This window comes from Terrapene carolina, unplaced genomic scaffold (assembly GCF_002925995.2).
Source record: "Terrapene carolina triunguis isolate 2854851 unplaced genomic scaffold, T_m_triunguis-2.0 Scaffold66, whole genome shotgun sequence".
In the NCBI taxonomy this organism is placed as follows: domain Eukaryota; kingdom Metazoa; phylum Chordata; order Testudines; family Emydidae; genus Terrapene; species Terrapene triunguis.
Window position 1 is genome coordinate 61424931 of NW_020664417.1, and position 18822 is coordinate 61443752.

General features: G+C 42.6%; 1 protein-coding gene across 1 annotated transcript in view; it reads left to right on the plus strand.

The window, feature by feature from the left end:
- Positions 1–17743, plus strand: part of SMIM14 (small integral membrane protein 14) — a 61887-nt gene extending 44144 nt beyond the window's left edge. Inside the window, exons 4-5 of the mRNA XM_024211702.3 lie at positions 14717–14865; positions 17547–17743. Of these exons, the coding sequence (XP_024067470.1) occupies positions 14717–14865; positions 17547–17579 (182 nt within the window). The 3' untranslated portion in view covers positions 17580–17743. The remainder of the gene's footprint in view (positions 1–14716; positions 14866–17546) is intronic.
- The last annotated feature ends 1079 nt before the right edge of the window (positions 17744–18822 follow it).

Genomic DNA, 18822 nt, shown 5'->3' on the forward strand with positions numbered 1-18822 from the left:
TGGAGGGGGAGTGAGCAGCAGTGGGCAAGGGAAGTGTAGTTAAAACAATAGAGTAAAATTTTCAAGAGCACCTAACTGAGGAGCCTAATTTAGTCTTTGAAAAGCATCTCATTTAGGAGCCTAAGGCCCATTTTCTAAAGTAACTTAAGCCTTAGGAGCCTAAGTCTGACTGAAAGTCATCTTTGAAAATGGGCCTCAGGCTCCTAAATGACTAGATGCTTTAGGAAATTTTACCCCAAAGCTTGTTAATGCATAAAACCTTCAATGACACATATGTCCAGGCAGCATAATGCTCAACCAAGTAGTGGCAAAAAGAACAGGAGTACTTGTGGCACCTTAGAGACTAACAAATTTATTTGAGCAAAAGCTTTCGTGGGCTACAGCCCACTTCATCGGAAAGCTTATGCTCAAATAAATTTGTTAGTCTCTAAGGTGCCACAAGTACTCCTGTTCTTTTTGCAGATACAGACTAACACAGCTGCTACTCTGAAACCAAGTAGTGCACATACATGCTTGACTAAGCTGCCTGTTTCTGAGGGATGGATTTTTAGCCAATTGTTTCCACATGCATACCTGTCCTGGTGCTACAGGAACAAGCCTATCCTCATTAATTGAATAACGAGCACCTAGTGGGCCTGCTAAAAGACCATCAGGGCTCAGTTGGAGGAAAGTGCTGAGAGAAACACAAGCCCTTCTAAGACCACATATACACTACACCTTATGTTGGTGTAACTTACGTTGCTCAAGGATTTGAATAAACCACCCCCTTGAGCGACGTAAGTTATACTGACCTAAGCGCTGGTGTAGACCAGGGTTCTCAACCTTTTTCTTTCTTAGCCCCCCCCCCCCCCACATGCTATAAAAATTCCATGGCCCATCTGTGCCACAACAACTGTTTTTCTGCATATAAAAGTCAGGGCCAGCGTTAGGGGATAGTAAGCAGCACAACTGCCTGGGGCCCCACACTATGGGGGGCCCTGTGAAGCTAAGTTGCTTTGGCTTCAGCTTCAGCCTCAGGTGGTGGGGCTTCGGCTTTCTGCCCTGGGCCCCAGCAAGTCTAATGCCAGCCCTGATTGGCGGACCCCTGAAACCTGATTGTGGCCCCCCAGTGGGCCCCAGACCCCTGGTTCAGAACCACTGGTGTAGACAATTCTCCTGCCAACATAGCTACCACTGCTCATTGGGGCTGGAGTAATTAAGTTGACAGAAGAGCTCTCTCCCATCAACTTAGAGCATCTGCTCTAGCAGCACTACAGTGGCGCGCAGCTGTATCAGTACAGCTGCGCCACTGTAAACTCTGCAGTGTAGACATAGCCTAAGAGAGAGAGGAGCTCCCAGAAACCACAGGCCCCAAGGATGAGAGCTATGCAATCCCTGAGGCCAAGGGGAGAGGCTATAGACCAGAGAGGCCAGGACTGAGAACCACAGGACTGCACCCTTAGCAAGTTTGCAGATGACACTAAACTGGGAGGAGTGGTAGATACACTGAAGGGTAGGGATAGAATACAGAGGGACCTAGACAAATGAGAGAATTGAGCCAAAAGAAATCTGATGAGGTTCAACAAGGACAAGTGCAGAGTCCTGCACTTAGGATGGAAGAATCCCATTCACTGTTACAGACTAGGGACCGAGTGGCTAGGCAGCAGTTCTGCAGAAAAGGACCTAGGGGTTACAGTAAATGAGAAGCTGGATATGAGTCAACAGTGTGCCCTTATTGCCAAGAAGGCTAACGGCATTTTGGGCTGTATAAGTAGGGGCATTGCCAGCAGATCGAGGGACGTGATCATTCCCCTCTATTCGGCATTGGTGAGGCCTCATCTGGAGTACCGTGTCCAGTTTTGGGCCCCACACTACAAGAAGGATGTGGAAAAATTGGAAAGAGTCCAGCGGAGGGCAACAAAAATGATTAGGGAGCAGGAGCACATGACTTATGAGGAGAGGCTGAGGGAACTGGGATTGTTTAGTCTCCAGAAGAGAAGAATGAGGGGGGATTTGATAGCTGCTTTCAACTACCTGAAAGGGGGTTCCAAAGAGGATGGATCTAGACTGTTCTCAGTGGTACCGGATGACAGAGCAAGGAGTAATGGTCTCAAGTTGCAGTGGGGGAGGTTTAGGTTGGATATTAGGAAAAACTTTTTCACTAGGAGGGTGGTGAAGCACTGGAATGGGTTACCTAGGGAGGTGGTGGAATCTTCTTCCTTAGAGGTTTTTAAGGTCAGGCTTGATGAAGCCCTGGCTGGGATGATTTAGTTGGGGATTGGTCCTGCTTTGAGCAGGGGGTTGGACTAGATGACCTCCTGAGGTCCCTTCCAACCCTGATATTCTATAATTCTGTGACCCAAGGAGAAGGGCAGTGTAAGACCTGAGCCCAAGGGGAGAGACTATATTTGAAGTCTATTTGTATTTAATAAGTAGAAGCCTAGCATGGGAATTTTGTCTTACGCCTGTTTGGACTTCGTGGAGTTCTGAAAGAGTCCTGAGAAAAGGGAAACTGAGGCAGGAAGTGCTTGCGGCGCCACACTAGGTCAGCAGGGGATGCTCTGGTGCAGACATACCTCACCACACCTGGGCTCCTATACATGTCTGCACTCTGGCAAGGACAAACAACTGAATATATTAAAGAATTTTTATGGGTTTGCACCTGCAAAGTGCGGAGACAAATGTGTCTGAGTAGAAGCTTGCTGAAAATACACATCAAAATGTGTTGTCCTAATTAGAACTCCATTCATGTTTACTCTTAAAGCTTATTATTATGTCCAAGGCTTTATCTTAGTTACAGGATTCAGATAAAACACAGTTGAGTCCTGTCCACATAACAGATACAACTATGCAGTGCAGTGTCGTAATGGGTCAGGACACAGCTATGTTGTAACCAGGTTCTCTGACTAAGTTATGCTTATAGTGCAGATGTGCCATTAGATTTTCCCAGTTGCCATTAAAAGGAATGAAAGAAGGCAAAAGAATCACAGCTTGTACTTTAATTATCATTATTCATATAAGAAGGCTCAACAATTTAGATTTATTTGGCCTTTTAGAATGGTTGAGTTACAAATGCTTTGCTTTCTGCAATCACCTGATATTCATGCAAATTGCATATAATCATGGCTTTAAAAATTTACTTACTGTTTGTCCAAAATCAGCTATCTGAAGAGTAACTGTCTGCTCAGCAAGAATCAGTGTAAAGTTAGTCCAATCAGATAAGGATTGGAAAAGGACATCTTCTTCTTCCAGCGTGGTGCAGCTGCTTTGCACCATGCCACCACTGTATTCTGGTTGTAAATCTGGTTCAACTGGTCCAGGGAGGATGATCCTAATTTAAAATGATCCTTAGATGGCATTTAGCCTCTTTCACAGGTATGGAATTTTACAATGAGTTGCAAGCATCCAGTCACTTCTGAGAAGGAGAAAGGGGCATGTATGTCAGGGGATAGTGATAGCATGGTCTAGCAGTTTCAGAATTCACCTGCGTTGGGAGTTGTGTTCCTGTCTCTGCCACAGACTTGCTTTGTGACAAGTAACCCATCTATAAAATAGAATGGTAATACTTCCTCCTTCCCAGTTGGGGGGAGGGGGCATGAGACTTAGTTCATTAATGTTTGTGAAGCACTTTGAGATCCTTGGGCTGATGGGTATTGTATAGAAGAGCCAAGTTCTATTCAATTATTTTATAATGTGCACAGTTTAGTTCCAGTGGAGGGTCGCTTTCTGTTAATGGCTTAGGATGACATTTTGACTGACTGTTTTTTAATTGGGTAAACAACAAGTGTTGTAAAACTCTCAAGAATCAAATAACAGAATAAACAGATTGAGCTGGAGAATCTGCTGGAACTGTTGTTTTCTGAGGTGGGTTATGACTATTCTGGGCCTTGCTCCATGAGAACATCACATCCACCCTCACCCTCACTCTCAGACAGGCATGAGGCATGACTTCCATTCATTGCCTCCTTCCCCTTAAATCAGGTTGTCATGAGTCTACAGTTGTGATGGATCTAGAATCCCGCTCCTTTTTCCTAAGTCCTGCACCAGCAGCAAGTGACTAGCTGGCTAGCAGCAATCAGCTCGGTACTATGCTTCCTGCCATTTACTGATTCATAGTTCTTCACTGCTGGGCCCAGATCCCAAAATTCTTGCTTTAATTCTCCCCTGACAGTTCATTCTGGTGGTTCATGTTTCCTTCTGGAAAGCCAGCTGCTCATGTTGTTATGGACAAATCCTATGGCTACAGATCATAGAAGTAACTGCTGAGATTTATGTGTGTTTTGGTTTGGGAAACAACAGGGCTGTGGCTCAGTGATGTCATAGGTGTATCATGTTTTTCTGTTGCTACCAACTAAGGAGAGGCAACGACAGAAATCCATGTAAACTCCCTAAACACTGTGGATTATGATTCTTTCTGTGAAATGTATCCTTTAACCCCAAATTTAAGATTTTTTGGAGCTTGCATCCAGCTAATGTTTATTTTTACTATCTCTCTTAGGGGTAGGTATCATTAGAGTTTAGCTTGTATTGCAAACTGGACCTGTTCTTCATAGTGGAGGATTTTAACTGAAAGATTTCTTGGGGAGTTGTGTAACTACAAACTAAAGAGGTCATCTTAAAGCCTTTTATATATCTCTTTAGGGTAACAAGGATTCTAATTTATAACTTAGGCAAGGAAGCACATGATACAATAAGGGAGTGCTGCTCAGGGTAGTTAGTAATCGTACATTAGCACTTTGAAAATACTGTATAAGGTGCTACACAAACATTAGAAGCCCTATTCCTCTCGCCTAGCTATCTCTCCTTTGCTCTCAGGATCCTGTACAGTGACCAGGGAACTGAGTTTAACAAATGTGCTTAAGCACAGTTTGTAGCTGAACTAGGTTGTAATATAGTTTGGATGGGTCCAAGTGTGTTAGAATCAGGTTCTAGCCAAACTTAGGCTATTCACCAGTTATCCTAACACTGTTTGGCCCCATTCCCACTGCATCTCAGATCCCAGTTCAATCACAACTGAGATTAAGGTTGAACTTGCTTCCTTTACCTGTATGCCTTAGTTAGGGAGGGTGTAGGATTCTTCAGAATCTGTTACTCAGGAAATCTCTTAACATAAGTGGAAGGGGAGAAGCCACACTTTACGTAGAGTGGATGAATCATAGCTTTTTGCCTCAATTCACAGATCAAGCGACAGAGCAGTTGCAGCTATTAGGTGAAAGGTAAGATGACATGGACTCAAGTGCCTGCAGTATGCAGATGGCACATAGCATTACCTATCTTTCACCAGATAGGATCATACTACTACCGACAAGATGATCCACTGTTTGTATAGGATCAGCTCATGGATGGTTGAAGCGGAACCCGAGAAGAGAAGGATGATGTTTGTGGGCAAATGAAAGCACTCTGAGACTTTCCAGCCATGGTAGAGGCTGCTTTAATTGAAGGTGCACACCCATAAATTGGTCATTTCCGTCTGTAGTTTAGGAGTGCTCATGAATTCCTTGCTAACACAAAGCTCTCACGTGGCAGCATCTGCAAGGATGCTTTCTACCATCTCCAGTTGTCTAGAAGCTTCTGTCCCATCTTGGCAGATGGTGACCTGTCTCAATTATATATACCTTTATCACCATCCATCTGGACTACAGCAGTAAAGCCATCAATGCTTAGGAATCTCCAGCTGGAACAGAACTCTGCTGCATGTCTCCTTAGCAAGGGTGGCTACTCCAACCACATCAAACCTGTCCTCCATTCTCCACACTGTCTTTGCATAGAACTTCAAGTCATGTTCAAGGTCTTGGTCCTTATTGTCAAGGTGCTCAATGCCTTGGCCTTAGCACTTCTAAATGATAGCTTGAAGTTCCAAGATGAGGACTTTGGTCATAAGTTCTGCTTCTCTGGCACAATGGAACTTTTTGCCTTCACTGTGCAGGAGACAGAGCTTTCTTGGGGGTTAATCTGAGACTGTGGAATTTAACTCCCCCAGAAATAAAGGACTATAGCTGGGCTTTTTTTTTTTTTTTAAATAGTTCACCAAAAAATGCAGTTTTGGGTCAACAAACTTCATGAATTTGACACACATTTGCTGAATAGTTTTGGACAAAAGAAAATTTGGGGCTAGATATACAAGAGGACTTAGACATGCACTTATACGCACTATCCCAGTGGTTAGGGTATTCATGTGGGAGACCCAGGTTTGAATCCCTGCTCTAGACCAGGGATTTGAACTCAGATCTTCACTCTGCAAGGTGAGTGTCCTAACCACCAGGGCTATAGCATATTCTGGGGTGGATTTTTCCATCTCTTCTGTTGAAGCTGTTCCACTTTGTATAAATAATCATGTATTCACTGGGCCAGGTAGAGAAAAAATGACTCTCTAGCCTGGTGATTATTATAAAAGTCTAAAAATGCCCAGAAAAAAACCAAGAAGTTTTGGGTCCAACAACATTTTGTTCGACCTGAAATGAACTTGTTATTGACTTTTTAGATTTGTTGAAAATTCTGAAAATATTTGGGGTTGGGTGGAATGAAAAAATTCCCCCCTACCCCTGACTGCCAGAGACTGAAAAATCAGTTAAGTGCCCTGCTATACTAAAAGTCGTCACAGACCTCACCATCTTTCAGTCCAAGTGCAAGGTTCACTTCTTTGACCTGTCTTCTCTAATAGAAACACAAAGCAATGAGTACATTAAATGCATACACACAGTTCTCCTCCTGCCGAGAGAGAAAAAGAACAAACCATACATGATAGATGCTAGTCACATCGCTTAAGGCACTACTAGAAGGCTATTGGCTCCTGGAGTAATGACGTGGTATAAGGACCTATGCAGAATAGAAGTTGGTCATCTCCTGACCTTTCAATCAAGGTCTTAGAAAATAGACCCTCTCTCTGGTGCTCTTTTGTTGTTTGTCTGGTCACTCAGCTCTTACAGTGCTGACTCCCATTGTTTCTGCATTCTGAGAATATGCCATACTGAGGGAAGGGAAAGAAGGGCAACCAGTAGTTAGCAATGGAGTACTTTGTGTAGTATTTCTTTTCTGCTCTCCCACTGGGAGGAGGTCCCTCCTGGATCTTGAGCCTTGTAGTGTTTAATCTCTGTTTCTGGCAAGGTCAGTGCATGGTCTACCTTGCCCTTTCAATTTGATTAGGCCTTGTCTACCCTACAAAGTTTTGTTGACAAAAGGCAGCTTTTGTCGACAAAATAGTGAATGCATACACACTGCGAGGCGACTTTTGGTGGCAAAAATGCCCTGTTTTGGTGACAAAATACAACCACCCTGACGAGAGACATAAGGCTTTTTCCTTTACATTTTTGTCAACGAAGTGCCAGTGTAGATACCATGCTTGATTTTATTGCTTAAATTGGCCTCCAGTAGGTGTCCCACAAAGCCCATCATGACTGCTCTGGTCAGCAGTTTGAACTCCAATGCCCTGCAGCCAGGTAAACAACCATCCGCCCCTCCCCCTTAGAAGCTCTGGGAACTTTTGAAATTCCATTTCCTGTTTCGTGGAGAGGTCTCATCTCATCTTCCCAGGTGACCGTGGCAGGTTATCACTGCAGAGCTGCTAGATGTGCTCAGCATATGGGGAGAGGAGGCTGTGCAGTCCCAGCTGCGCTTGAGCCATAGGAATTGTGATACTTACAGGCACATTTCTCAAGGCTTGTGTGAAAAGGGTTACGATCGGGACACACTGCAGTGCAGAGCGAAGATAAAGGAGCTGAAGCAGGCATACCATAAGGGAGCTGCACCTGAGACCTGTTGGTTCTATAAGGAACTGGGTGCTATCCTCGGTGGTGACCCCACATCCACCGCCAAGAGTCCCATGGATACTTGGCGGGACTGGAGGCGGTGGAAAGAGGACCTAACCCAGAGGACAAAGTCATTGATGAAGAGGTGGAGTTAGATGATGATGTGGAGCTCCCGGCAGGGTCACCTGGTGGGGCAAGCAGCCAGGAACTGTTCACCACTCCAGAGGTGTCTAGTCAGTCTCAGCAATTGCTCTCCAGCGAGCAAGAAGCAGGAGAGGAGACGTCTGGTAAGTGGCTGTGGTTTGTGTAGTGTGGAGGTGGGTTCAGGGTATAGAAATGTACAAGGCTGGCTGTGTTTCTGTGAGCTGGACATTCCCTGTGTAGCTAATCAGTATGGGAACAGGGTGTTGATGCACGCTGAGATCTCACGGGAATCCTCCAGAGAGCTCTCCAGGAAAGTTTCCTGGAGGTACTGGTAATCCTCTGCTGAGGCTTCGTTGGCTTTGTTCTTTTCCCCATTGTAGGAAAATTTCCCGCACCATTCGGCAATCACTGGTGCAGGGACCAAAGTGTCACACAGGCGAACAGCATAGGGAGCAGCGCGGAAGCCACAAACATGTAGTAGATGTACCCTCGTTTCTCTGCTTACCCTTAGCAGTGAGATATCTGCTAGAATGACCCCTGCCTGTGGAAAAGTGTGTGAGAATTTTAGGATTTTTTCCCAAGTCAGCTGCACCACAGCCCTTGCAGAGTGAGTGCCTTTTTCCCCAGGTGGAGCCCCCCTCCCCACCCCGCCAACACTCACCATGCTTTGGGTGTTCGCAGAGATGTGTACTTGCCAACGGTCAGTGAGAAAGTGATTGTTATGTTGCAAAAGGTGTATTTTATTGAAATATTTCAATGCTGTGTGTGAATTTAACAATCATGCTTCTGTGCATTGTTCCTGAAGATGCACGTGTGCGTCGTGCACCTTCCCGGACCACCCTGCATTGATGTCAGTGAAATGCCCATGGTGATCCACAAGTGCTTGCAACACCCTGGAGAAGTAACCCTTCCTATTGATGTACTCTGTCACAAGGTGGTCTGGTGCCAAATTTGGAATATATGTGCCATCTATCGCCCCTCTACAATTAGGGAACCCCGTTTCTGCAAAGCCATCCACTATTTCATTCACATTTCCCAGAGTCATTCTGGTGTCCTTGCGCCGCAGTGCTGGGGTGAGCTCCGCACATAGTTCCAGGAAGGTGTCTTTCCACATCTGAAAGTTCTGTAGCCATTGCTTATCATCCCATACCTGCATGATGATACGATCCCACCATTCAGTGCTTGTTTCTCGAGCCCAAAAGCAACGGTCTACCCTGTGCAGCTGTTCTGTGAATGCCAAAAGCAATCTGAAGTTGCTCCTATCCATATCACACAGCATGTCAGGCAACTGGGAGTCTTCTTCAGTTAGGAACTTTGCGATTAACTCCACTGCCCTTCACGATGTCTTCATGACAGTTAACAGAGCATAGGAGAGCAGTGCGGGATCCATCCCTTCTGACAAAGATGCCGGGGTGCACAGCAAAGAAGGGTCATTGAAAAATTCCACAAAAGAAAGCTGCAAGCCCATGGAGTGCTGGGACAGAAAGCAATGCCTCACGGAACATTGAGCCCGGTCCCAAGATGTGCTGCGATCCACTCCGCCTTCCCACAACACCTAGCGACAAAAAGTGTCGAGCTGGACTGTGGGATAGGTACCCACAGCATATTGCCCACACTGTCAGTGATAAGAACAGGAGTACTTGTGGCACCTTAGAGACTAACAAATTTATTAGAGCATAAGCTTTTGTGGGCTACAGCCCACTTCTTCGGATGCATATAGAGTGAAACATATATTGAGGAGATATATATACACACACATACAGAGAGCATGAACAGGTGGGAGTTGTCTTACCAACTCTGAGAGGCCAATTAAGTAAGAGAAAAAAAACTTTTGAAGTGATAATCAAGATGGCTCAGTACAGACAGTTTGATAAGAAGCAAGTGTGAAAATACTTACTGTCAGTGATAGTGCTCCAACTGTGGATGCACTCTGCTGACAGAGGGAGCAAATGTGAACATGACATTCTGATTTTTATTATGCCGATTTTTGAGTGTCAACATCAGTTTTGTGACAAAACTTGGTAGTGTAGACAAGGCCTAATTTTTTCGTAGATTCTAAGGTCAGAACAGACCATTTTGATTATTTAGTCTCGCTTCCGGTATAACACAGACCATAGAACCTCCCCAAAATAATTCCTAGCTCATATCTTTTAGAAAAACATCCAATCTTGATTTTAAAATTGCCAGGGATGTAGAATACACCATGACCCTTGGGAAATTATTCCGGTGGTTAATAAATTACCATTTCTTGATCATGGCCACAGAGGCAGGAGAGACTAGAAAGAGATGTGTTCTATAGGAGGCTAACCTGAGAAGGCAGGGCACATCCCTGCAAATCTGAAGATTAGTGAGGGGGAGGAGAAGGGAAATCAAAGACCATAGGGAGAACTGGAGGGGAGGAAAGAACAGAAAAAGAGGGAGGATCAGAGAACTAAGGGGGGAGAGAAGAGGGAGCTGGCAGATGGTAGTGCAGTAGGTTGGACTCCCTTGACTCTTACAAATGAGCACAAGATGAATAACACTAATTTATTTCAAAGTTTATCAGACTAACTGGAAACAAAGCAGGCAATATTTAAGGAGTAGTCATCTGTGACTGTTAATGTTGCAAGTCAGTACAATGACTCAGAAAGGTAGTCTACAATTTTAGTATGGTAAATGCAGATCAGAACTGATGTAAAGTCTCTTGTGATTCATGGATGAACTTTAAGGGTATAATTCAGATCCTTCACATGGGTGAGAACTCCTATTAAATTAAACAAAATCTTTCTGGGATAGAGCAGATATAGGTAGGATTAATAGATTATTAGGTCAGTTGAAAAGTTCTAATATAGCACACTTAACCTTCTCATTTTGAATCAATCCCAACTCTGAAGTATTATAACTTAAATTCTAAAGACTTTGAATCATCTTTGGCCATCCAACATGGGCCATTTACACATGAGGGAACCAGTTACACATAGTAATTTCCCAGCACACTTAAACTATGAGTTGACCTTGCAGTGTACACAGGACCGAACTGTTTTTACCATGTACCCTGCATGTTCTCTAGTCCTGCAACACCAAGGCTATAACCTGATTTAGGGACACAACTAAAATAGGGCTTGTTCTCTGTCTGCTCTGCAAGACCAAGGCATGTCTTAACTGTATCATGGGATGTAATTGGGTCTCCTTATGCCGCCCCTCTGTACCTGAGTGAAATTTACTCAATGGGAATAAAAAGAACGTGAATACAGTCAAAATACATTAACATGGCATTGCTAACACAACTGGGTTTTTGACAATTGAAGTTTGTGAAACTGGCTAGTCAGTTGAGTTTCTGCTGAACATAGCATTAGGGTAGCCAGTGCTCCCTCAAGTGATATGTGACTTTAGGACCCAAGTTAGCAAAGCATTTAAGTACTTGCTGAACTTTTATGAACAGGGGTGGTCTTAAGCATGTGCTCAAAGTTAAGCTTGTCCTTACGTGTTTTGATGACTTGTTAATGTATATACATTACAGTATACACTCTTGTAATGAGTAATCTAATCTCTCTGTAATATTCCCTACTGCGCTTTAACACAGTACTGTTTCAAAAGCACTACATTAAAGCAGTGGCGGCTCTCAACCTTTCCAGACTACTGTACCCCTTTCAGGAGTCTGACTTGTCTTGCGTATCCCAAGTTTTATCTCACTTACAGACTATTTGCTTACAAAATCAGACATAAAAATACAAAAGTGTCACAGCACACTATTACTGAAAAATTGCTTACTTTCTCATTTTTACCATATAATTATAAAATAAATCAATTGGAATATAAATATTGTATTTACGTTTCAGTGTATAGTATATAGAGCAGTATAAACAAGTCATTGTCTGTATGAAATTTTAGTTTGTACTGACTTTGCTAGTGCTTTTCATGTAGCCTGTTGTAAAACTAGGCAAATACCTAGATGAGTTGATGTACCCCGTGGAAGACATCTGCGTACTCCCAGGGGTATATGCATATCCTTGGTTGAGAACCACTGTGTTAAAGCACACTAGGGAACCTTTAGTGCACACCAACAGGATCTGCATGGATCAATCAATGTGCAATGCATTAGTACACTTTAAAAATCACACCCCTGTAGTCCACACTACTTCTTCTTTGTGTAGACAAACCCTTAGGTACAAGTAACCATTTCCAGTTCTTTTCTGGTAATAGGATATACACCAGAGTTTTTTTATTTTTATTTTTTTAGTATCAGGAATGTTTTGTTGGTGTTCATTGGTTAAAACCTAAAATCAGAAGCCCTAGAGGGACCTCAAAGGTCAACTAGTCTACACGTCTGTTCTGAGGCAGGGTTAGGTATTATGTGATGGGGATGTGATGTATAAAGGCCTCCCAAAGTTTCAAATATTGATGCACCAAGCTGATTAATGTTGTTTCACTTGTACAGAACAAGACTGCAAGCTGAACGCTTGCCTGCACAATTATACATGCTGTTCTGAATCAGTATTTTATGACATAACTAGCAAACTGAAAGTTACATTTCCTGTTACTATATGTTCTCATTTTGCACCTGCTAGATCTCCTTCTGACCCATACCCAGAGTGGCTGACCTTCAAACTCTCATTAGAATGTTTTTTTGTAATTGGCATTTATAGTTGAACCTGTTTATGTTAGCAGCTTTTCCAGATTTGAGATGTCTCCATTTCAAACATTTGAAAAGCAGGAGTTTAATGGCAATTCCTTTAGTTCATAAAATCAAAAGAGTTCTCTCATTGGGTCTGAGAAAGTGCTGCTGAGGTCTGATTTTTCATAATTCATCCCAATTTTTCTGTTATATTTTTGAGTGAATTTTATGTACGTGAAGGATATCAGATCGATGGCTCTGGATCATGAAGTCTTGTATTACAGAAGAGCTGTGTTGTGGGCAGCAGTCCTGCAAGCTTCCCCACCATAGCCGATTAGCTTGCCTTAACTCTGTTATGTAGATATCACCTTCGTGGATGAGGGAATAGTTCTCTGTGCCCACTGAGCCCTTGGGCTCTCTTGAAAATGCCATTAAAGGGGACAACAGTGATAATAGTTTTCCATTGTGAAAACTTGTGCTCAAGGAACTTGACTGACCCCACCCCACTCACTGCAAATAGATCATCAAACAGCTATTACTGGTGGTAACTTCCAGCGAACATTGACATAGGCCAGATTTAAACCAGCATGGTAGAGGTGAAAGACTCTATATGTAATTGTCAAAGATAATAGAAATGAGTGGCTGCTAAAAACCTGCAAATTTCAAGGCCCTGGTTCTCTCTGTGGATTTTCCCCAGACTTTGAGGTTTTGTACAAAATCTAAACTTTCATAAATAAAATCATCTAGCTTTTCTTGTTCTGAAGATTACCTCCCAATAGCATTGCATTAGTTACCTTCTGATGAGTAATACACAAACTACACCACGTAAAGTCAATGACAATTTTGCTGTTGGAGTCAAAAGATACATTATGAGCCTGAAAGAGAAGGAATTCAGCGTGATGGGATGATAAATCAAATGCTTAATTAAGGTAATTTTAAATACTAGCATTTCACTACTACTTGTAGCAGAAATGTGCAGCTAATGTGCTAAACCTGGCAACACTGATCTCAGGAAAAAGGCTGCATATTTTAAATATGCAAATAATCAGATATTTGGGAGACTTTAAATACTTATTTCTCCCTGGTAGTACAACCAGACAACTCCATTCAGGGGAATTTCTCAATTTTGTGGAAATATGCTGTAGTTCCATTTGTTATTTTGTTGTAAATGTCAGTATATTGGCTTCCCTTTTTTATCAGTCCCTGCCTCTGCCTCCTGCAGCACTCTTCTTCACAGAAATTAAGGACCTCCTGCACCCTGACACACCAATATTTTGGTTTTAGGAAGAAAGGGAAGTAGTTTATAGTAGTTATGCCACTCTGTTAGGGAACATGATCTCAGCGACCACCACACAGCTCACATATTGAGTCAAATACTTAAATGAGAAATCTTTGCCACACCAAGCTCATGACTAATGCCAAGACAGACATCTGTTTGCACAATCTTTGCAATACATAATTTTGAATTTCCATCAAATTTAGAAACATCAGTCTCCTTGGAAACAATTGGAGAGCTAAATTAACAGTAAACAATTTATTCTGAGTGGTTTGCAAACTTCTTTTCGCAAGTAGGTATAACGATCCTCTGTGCTTGGGCTGTGATAGCAGGGTTTGAACCTGGACCTTCAGTGTTAAAAGCAAGCTTTTCCCACTAGCTTTATTAGGCAGCAGTTGTAGTAGACTCCTCCACCTATGTAGATCAGCCAGTAGAGGGGAACAAAGACTCATGCTCATCTACTGTGGGTTACACAAAGAACTAGACGCCTTCCTTGTTCCTACATACACAAGATTGCTTAAGAGCAAGTGGAGGCTAACAACGCTGCATGGTGCATTGGGGTTTGCAGCGTGAATGGCCTATAAAAATGGGCTATGAAAATCATACACCATTCCCCCTACAAGTGTGGAATATTTCACTTATATTGATATATGTATAATATTATGTTGTTGTTTTGCACTGATATCAGTTGTAAATCATTCTGAACCTTGTCTTTGTATACTCTGCCCACAGTAACATAGTGTGCTCTTTTTATCTGCAACCCATTAAGAGGGAATTTAATTGCAGCTTTAGGAAATTGGCACTTTTTTGTCAACCTTACAAAAAATTGTGAATCTTAAAGCCAAGCAGACAGAATAATCACAGCTGTGAACCAAAACTGTTGTAGTTTGGTCTGATACTTGTGTTGTTTACACTTTCATGCTGATAAAAGGACTCTGCTCCCACACGCTTTTATAATTTAGTTTTCTCTGTCTGTAGTGCCAGGACCAAATTCCTCTGGTGATAACGGCATCAGTATTGCCATGATAATGATGGCCTGGGTGGTTATCGCTCTTGTCTTGTTTTTGCTGAGACCAACTAATCTAAGAGGATCCAACATGGCTGGAAAACCAGCCAGTCCACATAATGTAAGTATGTCTGTGTCTTGAAGCAATCTGCCTAAAGAATCTAAATAAAATATCTAGATTTAGGAACATTTAAAAGTACACTACATTATATTCATTAGTTTTTCCCCAAAACTGTTTTCCTATGCTTTCTACTGCTATTTTTTGGTACCACATTAATATTAAAATGTATATGTTCCCTTCTGCAAAAGTCTCTCAGACTAGAAATAATTAAGTCTTTTGTTTAAAGTGTGGTTATATTCTGAAAAGTAACTGTAAAAACAGCATCTTTTCAGTGAATAGATCTGCTCCCTCTGCCTATTTTATTGACAAAACTAAGGCTATGTCTACACTGACACTTTTGTCGTTAAAACTTTTGTCACTCAGGGGTGTGAACAAACACTCTCCTGAACGACAAAAGTTTTAACGACGAAAAGCACCGGTGTGGACAGCGCTTTGTCAGTGGGAACCATGCTCCTGGTGAAAAAGCTACCACCCCTCATTGGGGATGATTTTATTTTTTCACCAGGAGAGCTCTCCTAGTGATAAAGAGCAGCTACACAGTGCACCTTACAAAGACGCAGCTGCAGTGGCACAGCCACACTGTTGTGAAATGTGCAGTGTAGACATAATGTAAGTTTTCACTGATTATACTTCTCTGAGTCCTGCAGGCCAGCACAGCTAAATCACTCTGCCTTAGATTGAGCTGGATTCTATTCCTTGTGGTGAACCATAAACTGAAGTGTTATGTTCTGATCAGTAATACCCACCAGATGCACTTGAGTAACAAGATGCACAGGAGTAACCAAGGGCCTCAATTTGATCTGCAGAATCTTTATCAAGATGGCAAGAACTGAGATGTGTTTTTAGGATGGTGATTAACACCCCCCACCCCCATTTTTTTTAACTTTACACTGAGCGCATATGATGTGGAAATAGTTGAGATGATAAACATGGTGTAAAGGACCAGGGCATAGATGGTCTGACCTAACGGTCATAGGTGGGGTGAGTTCTCCCCATCAGGGCCAGTAGTCACCAGGCAGGAGTTGGAGGACTCACAAGGGCCAGGTTCCATAAGCAAGAGTCAGGGTCAAGCTGGAGTCAGAGGCCAGAGATCAAGCAAAGTCTAGCATTGCCACAGGCCAAACTCTGTGTGGTTACCCAAACAACTTTCTTGGGCAACTCCTGGGGTTAAATAGGACACTTAGCCAATCAGAGGGCTGCAGGGTACTGTCACTCTGGGTCTCTTGGATGGTGCTTCCTGCAGTGCCTACTCTCCATAGTGCTCCTGGCTATAGCTTTGCATGGGCACTGTGGGAATATCAGATGTCCCAGGCTCTGCAGACCCAGGTTCTAATTCCTAGATCCTTACATATGGAATATCACAAAGTCACCCATCAGAGTAGGACTCCACTTCCAAAACAAAACCAAACTGAACATAGACTTACTGAGGCCACCCTTGGAGTCTGCTGTACAGAAGAGCACAAGTGGGATAGAGTGTGCTGTGACGACAACACTGCTGGATTCTGTTGGAAATCATTTTCCTAGTAATTTTATGTTTATCATGACTCAGTTTCCACAGAAGCACTTATTGGTCCAAAGGCCATTAGGCATTGGTTGCATCCAAAATATCAGTATAAGCATATATGCTCTGATATTCTATGCCCTAGCAACAATTACAGTTATAAGCGTTGGCTGAATACTCACAACAGGTTCAGTCCTGGGAGACACCTTCCCATCATAGCATGGCTCCAGGGGGTCAGGGAAAGCTCTGACAAAGAACCCCTGGAAAACTTTGCTTTTTTTATACACTGTAACAAACAAGTGATCTCATTGCTGATTATCAGAACTTGACTCAGGTCAGATGAAACAGCTTAGGTCTGAACCCTGTCCTCTGCTCTGGTCAAGACAAGATTAGTGATTGGGCCTGTTTCTTCAAGGTTTTCTTATGTCATTTTGCCATATTTCTTTCTAACCACTAAACTAAGCATTGTTTTATAACAAATGAAAAAGACCAATTATTTACTGCACCTGGTATCTAATTAGCTATATTTTCTTGATTTCTGTTATCTCAACCCAAACCTTAAATAAGATACGCTGGTATTTTAAAGGTCACTACAAGTTTTATACAAACAATCCTCCTTTTTCATTATCTTATTCCTTCTAGGGTTGCCAACCCTCCATGATAGCCCTGGAGTTTCCAGGAATGAAAGATTATGTTGTGATGAAACCTCCAGGAATATGTCCAACCAAAATTGGCAACCCTAATTCTTTCTGGTCACATGCTTTACACCTATCACTCATGCTAAAATCCAAACTCAATTTAAAACCATAGTTCACTCAGGCCTAATGTAGGCCTAAATTCCTACATACTCAAATAACTCTCCTTCAGTTGAAGCTGCATCCATCCAGTTGTCTTCAACCTGCGAGAAGATCAGTGATCCCAGCACACTGTCAATGTGGGAGGAATGTAAGCAAACAAATAAGAGTAGAAATGGGACCTTTGGGACTGTAGTTGGGGGTTGGCAAAATCCATGCTGAAGGGAAAAACAGAATTGCGTCTGTTTGTTATTTACTTTGAATATTGGAGGAGGATTTAAAAAACAGGAAGCATGTATCTCCTTTGTATTCATTCTTTTTATAAGTCATGCTTGGTAGACTAGAATTTCTAAATCAGTGCATTTTTTTTCCTTTTGTACAACCAGGGACAAGAACCACCAGCCCCACCAGTGGATTAGACCTTGTAATTCTGGAAATGCTCGACAGCTAAAACCTTGCACGACCAAATGAACGCAAGTGATCAGAGTACTAAATCCCATTCGATACTATTTTCCTTTTGCATTTACATAAAGCAGGATGAAGAACAGGAGTACTTGTGGCACCTTAGAGACTAACAAATTTATTAGAGCATAAGCTTCCGTGGGCTACAACCCACTTCTTCGGATGCATATAGAGTGAAACATATATTGAGGAGATATATATACACACATACAGAGAGCATGAACAGGTGGGAGTTGTCTTACCAACTCTGAGAGGCCAATTAAGTAAGAGAAAAAAAAAAACTTTTGAAGTGATAATCAAGATCGCTCAGTACAGACAGTTTGTTAAGAAGCAAGTGTGAGAATACTTACAAGGGGAGATAGATTCAATGTTTGTAATGGCTCAGCCATTCCCAGTCCCTATTTAACCCTGAGTTGATTGTGTCTAGTTTGCATATCAATTCCAGCTCAGCAGTCTCTCGTTGGAGTCTGTTTTTGAAGTTTTTCTGTTTTAAGATAACCACCCGCAGGTCTGTCATAGAATGGCCAGACAGGTTAAAGTGTTCTCCCACTGGTTTTTGAGTATTATGATTCCTGATGTCAGATTTGTGTCCATTAATTCTTTTGCGTAGAGACTGTCCGGTTTGGCCAATGTACATGGCAGAGGGGCATTGCTGGCACATGATGGCATATATCACATCATCAGAGATCTACAACCTATCCTGAAAGATGATCCTTTACTCTCACAGATCTTGGGAGACAGACCTGTCCTCGCTTACAGACAACCCCCCAACCTAAAGCAAATACTCACCAGCAACCACACATCACTGAACAAAAACACTGACCCAGGAACCTATCCTTGTAACAAAGCCCGATGCCAACTCTGTCCACATATCTATTCAAGTGACACCATCATAGGGCCTAATCACATCAGCCATACCATCAGGGGCTCGTTCACCTGCACATCTACCAATGTGATATATGCCATCATGTGCCAGCAATGGCTACAGCCTACTTCATCGGAAAGCTTATGCTCAAATAAATTTGTTAGTCTCTAAGGTGCCACAAGTACTCCTGTTCTTTTTGCGGATACAGACTAACACGGCTGCTACTCTGAAACCTGTCATAAAGCAGGATGATATTATTTTGGTATGGAACAGCTAGTAGCTATTTCACTTTTAAATTAATTCTTGCTTTATATATTACCATTCCTAGTAAGTGA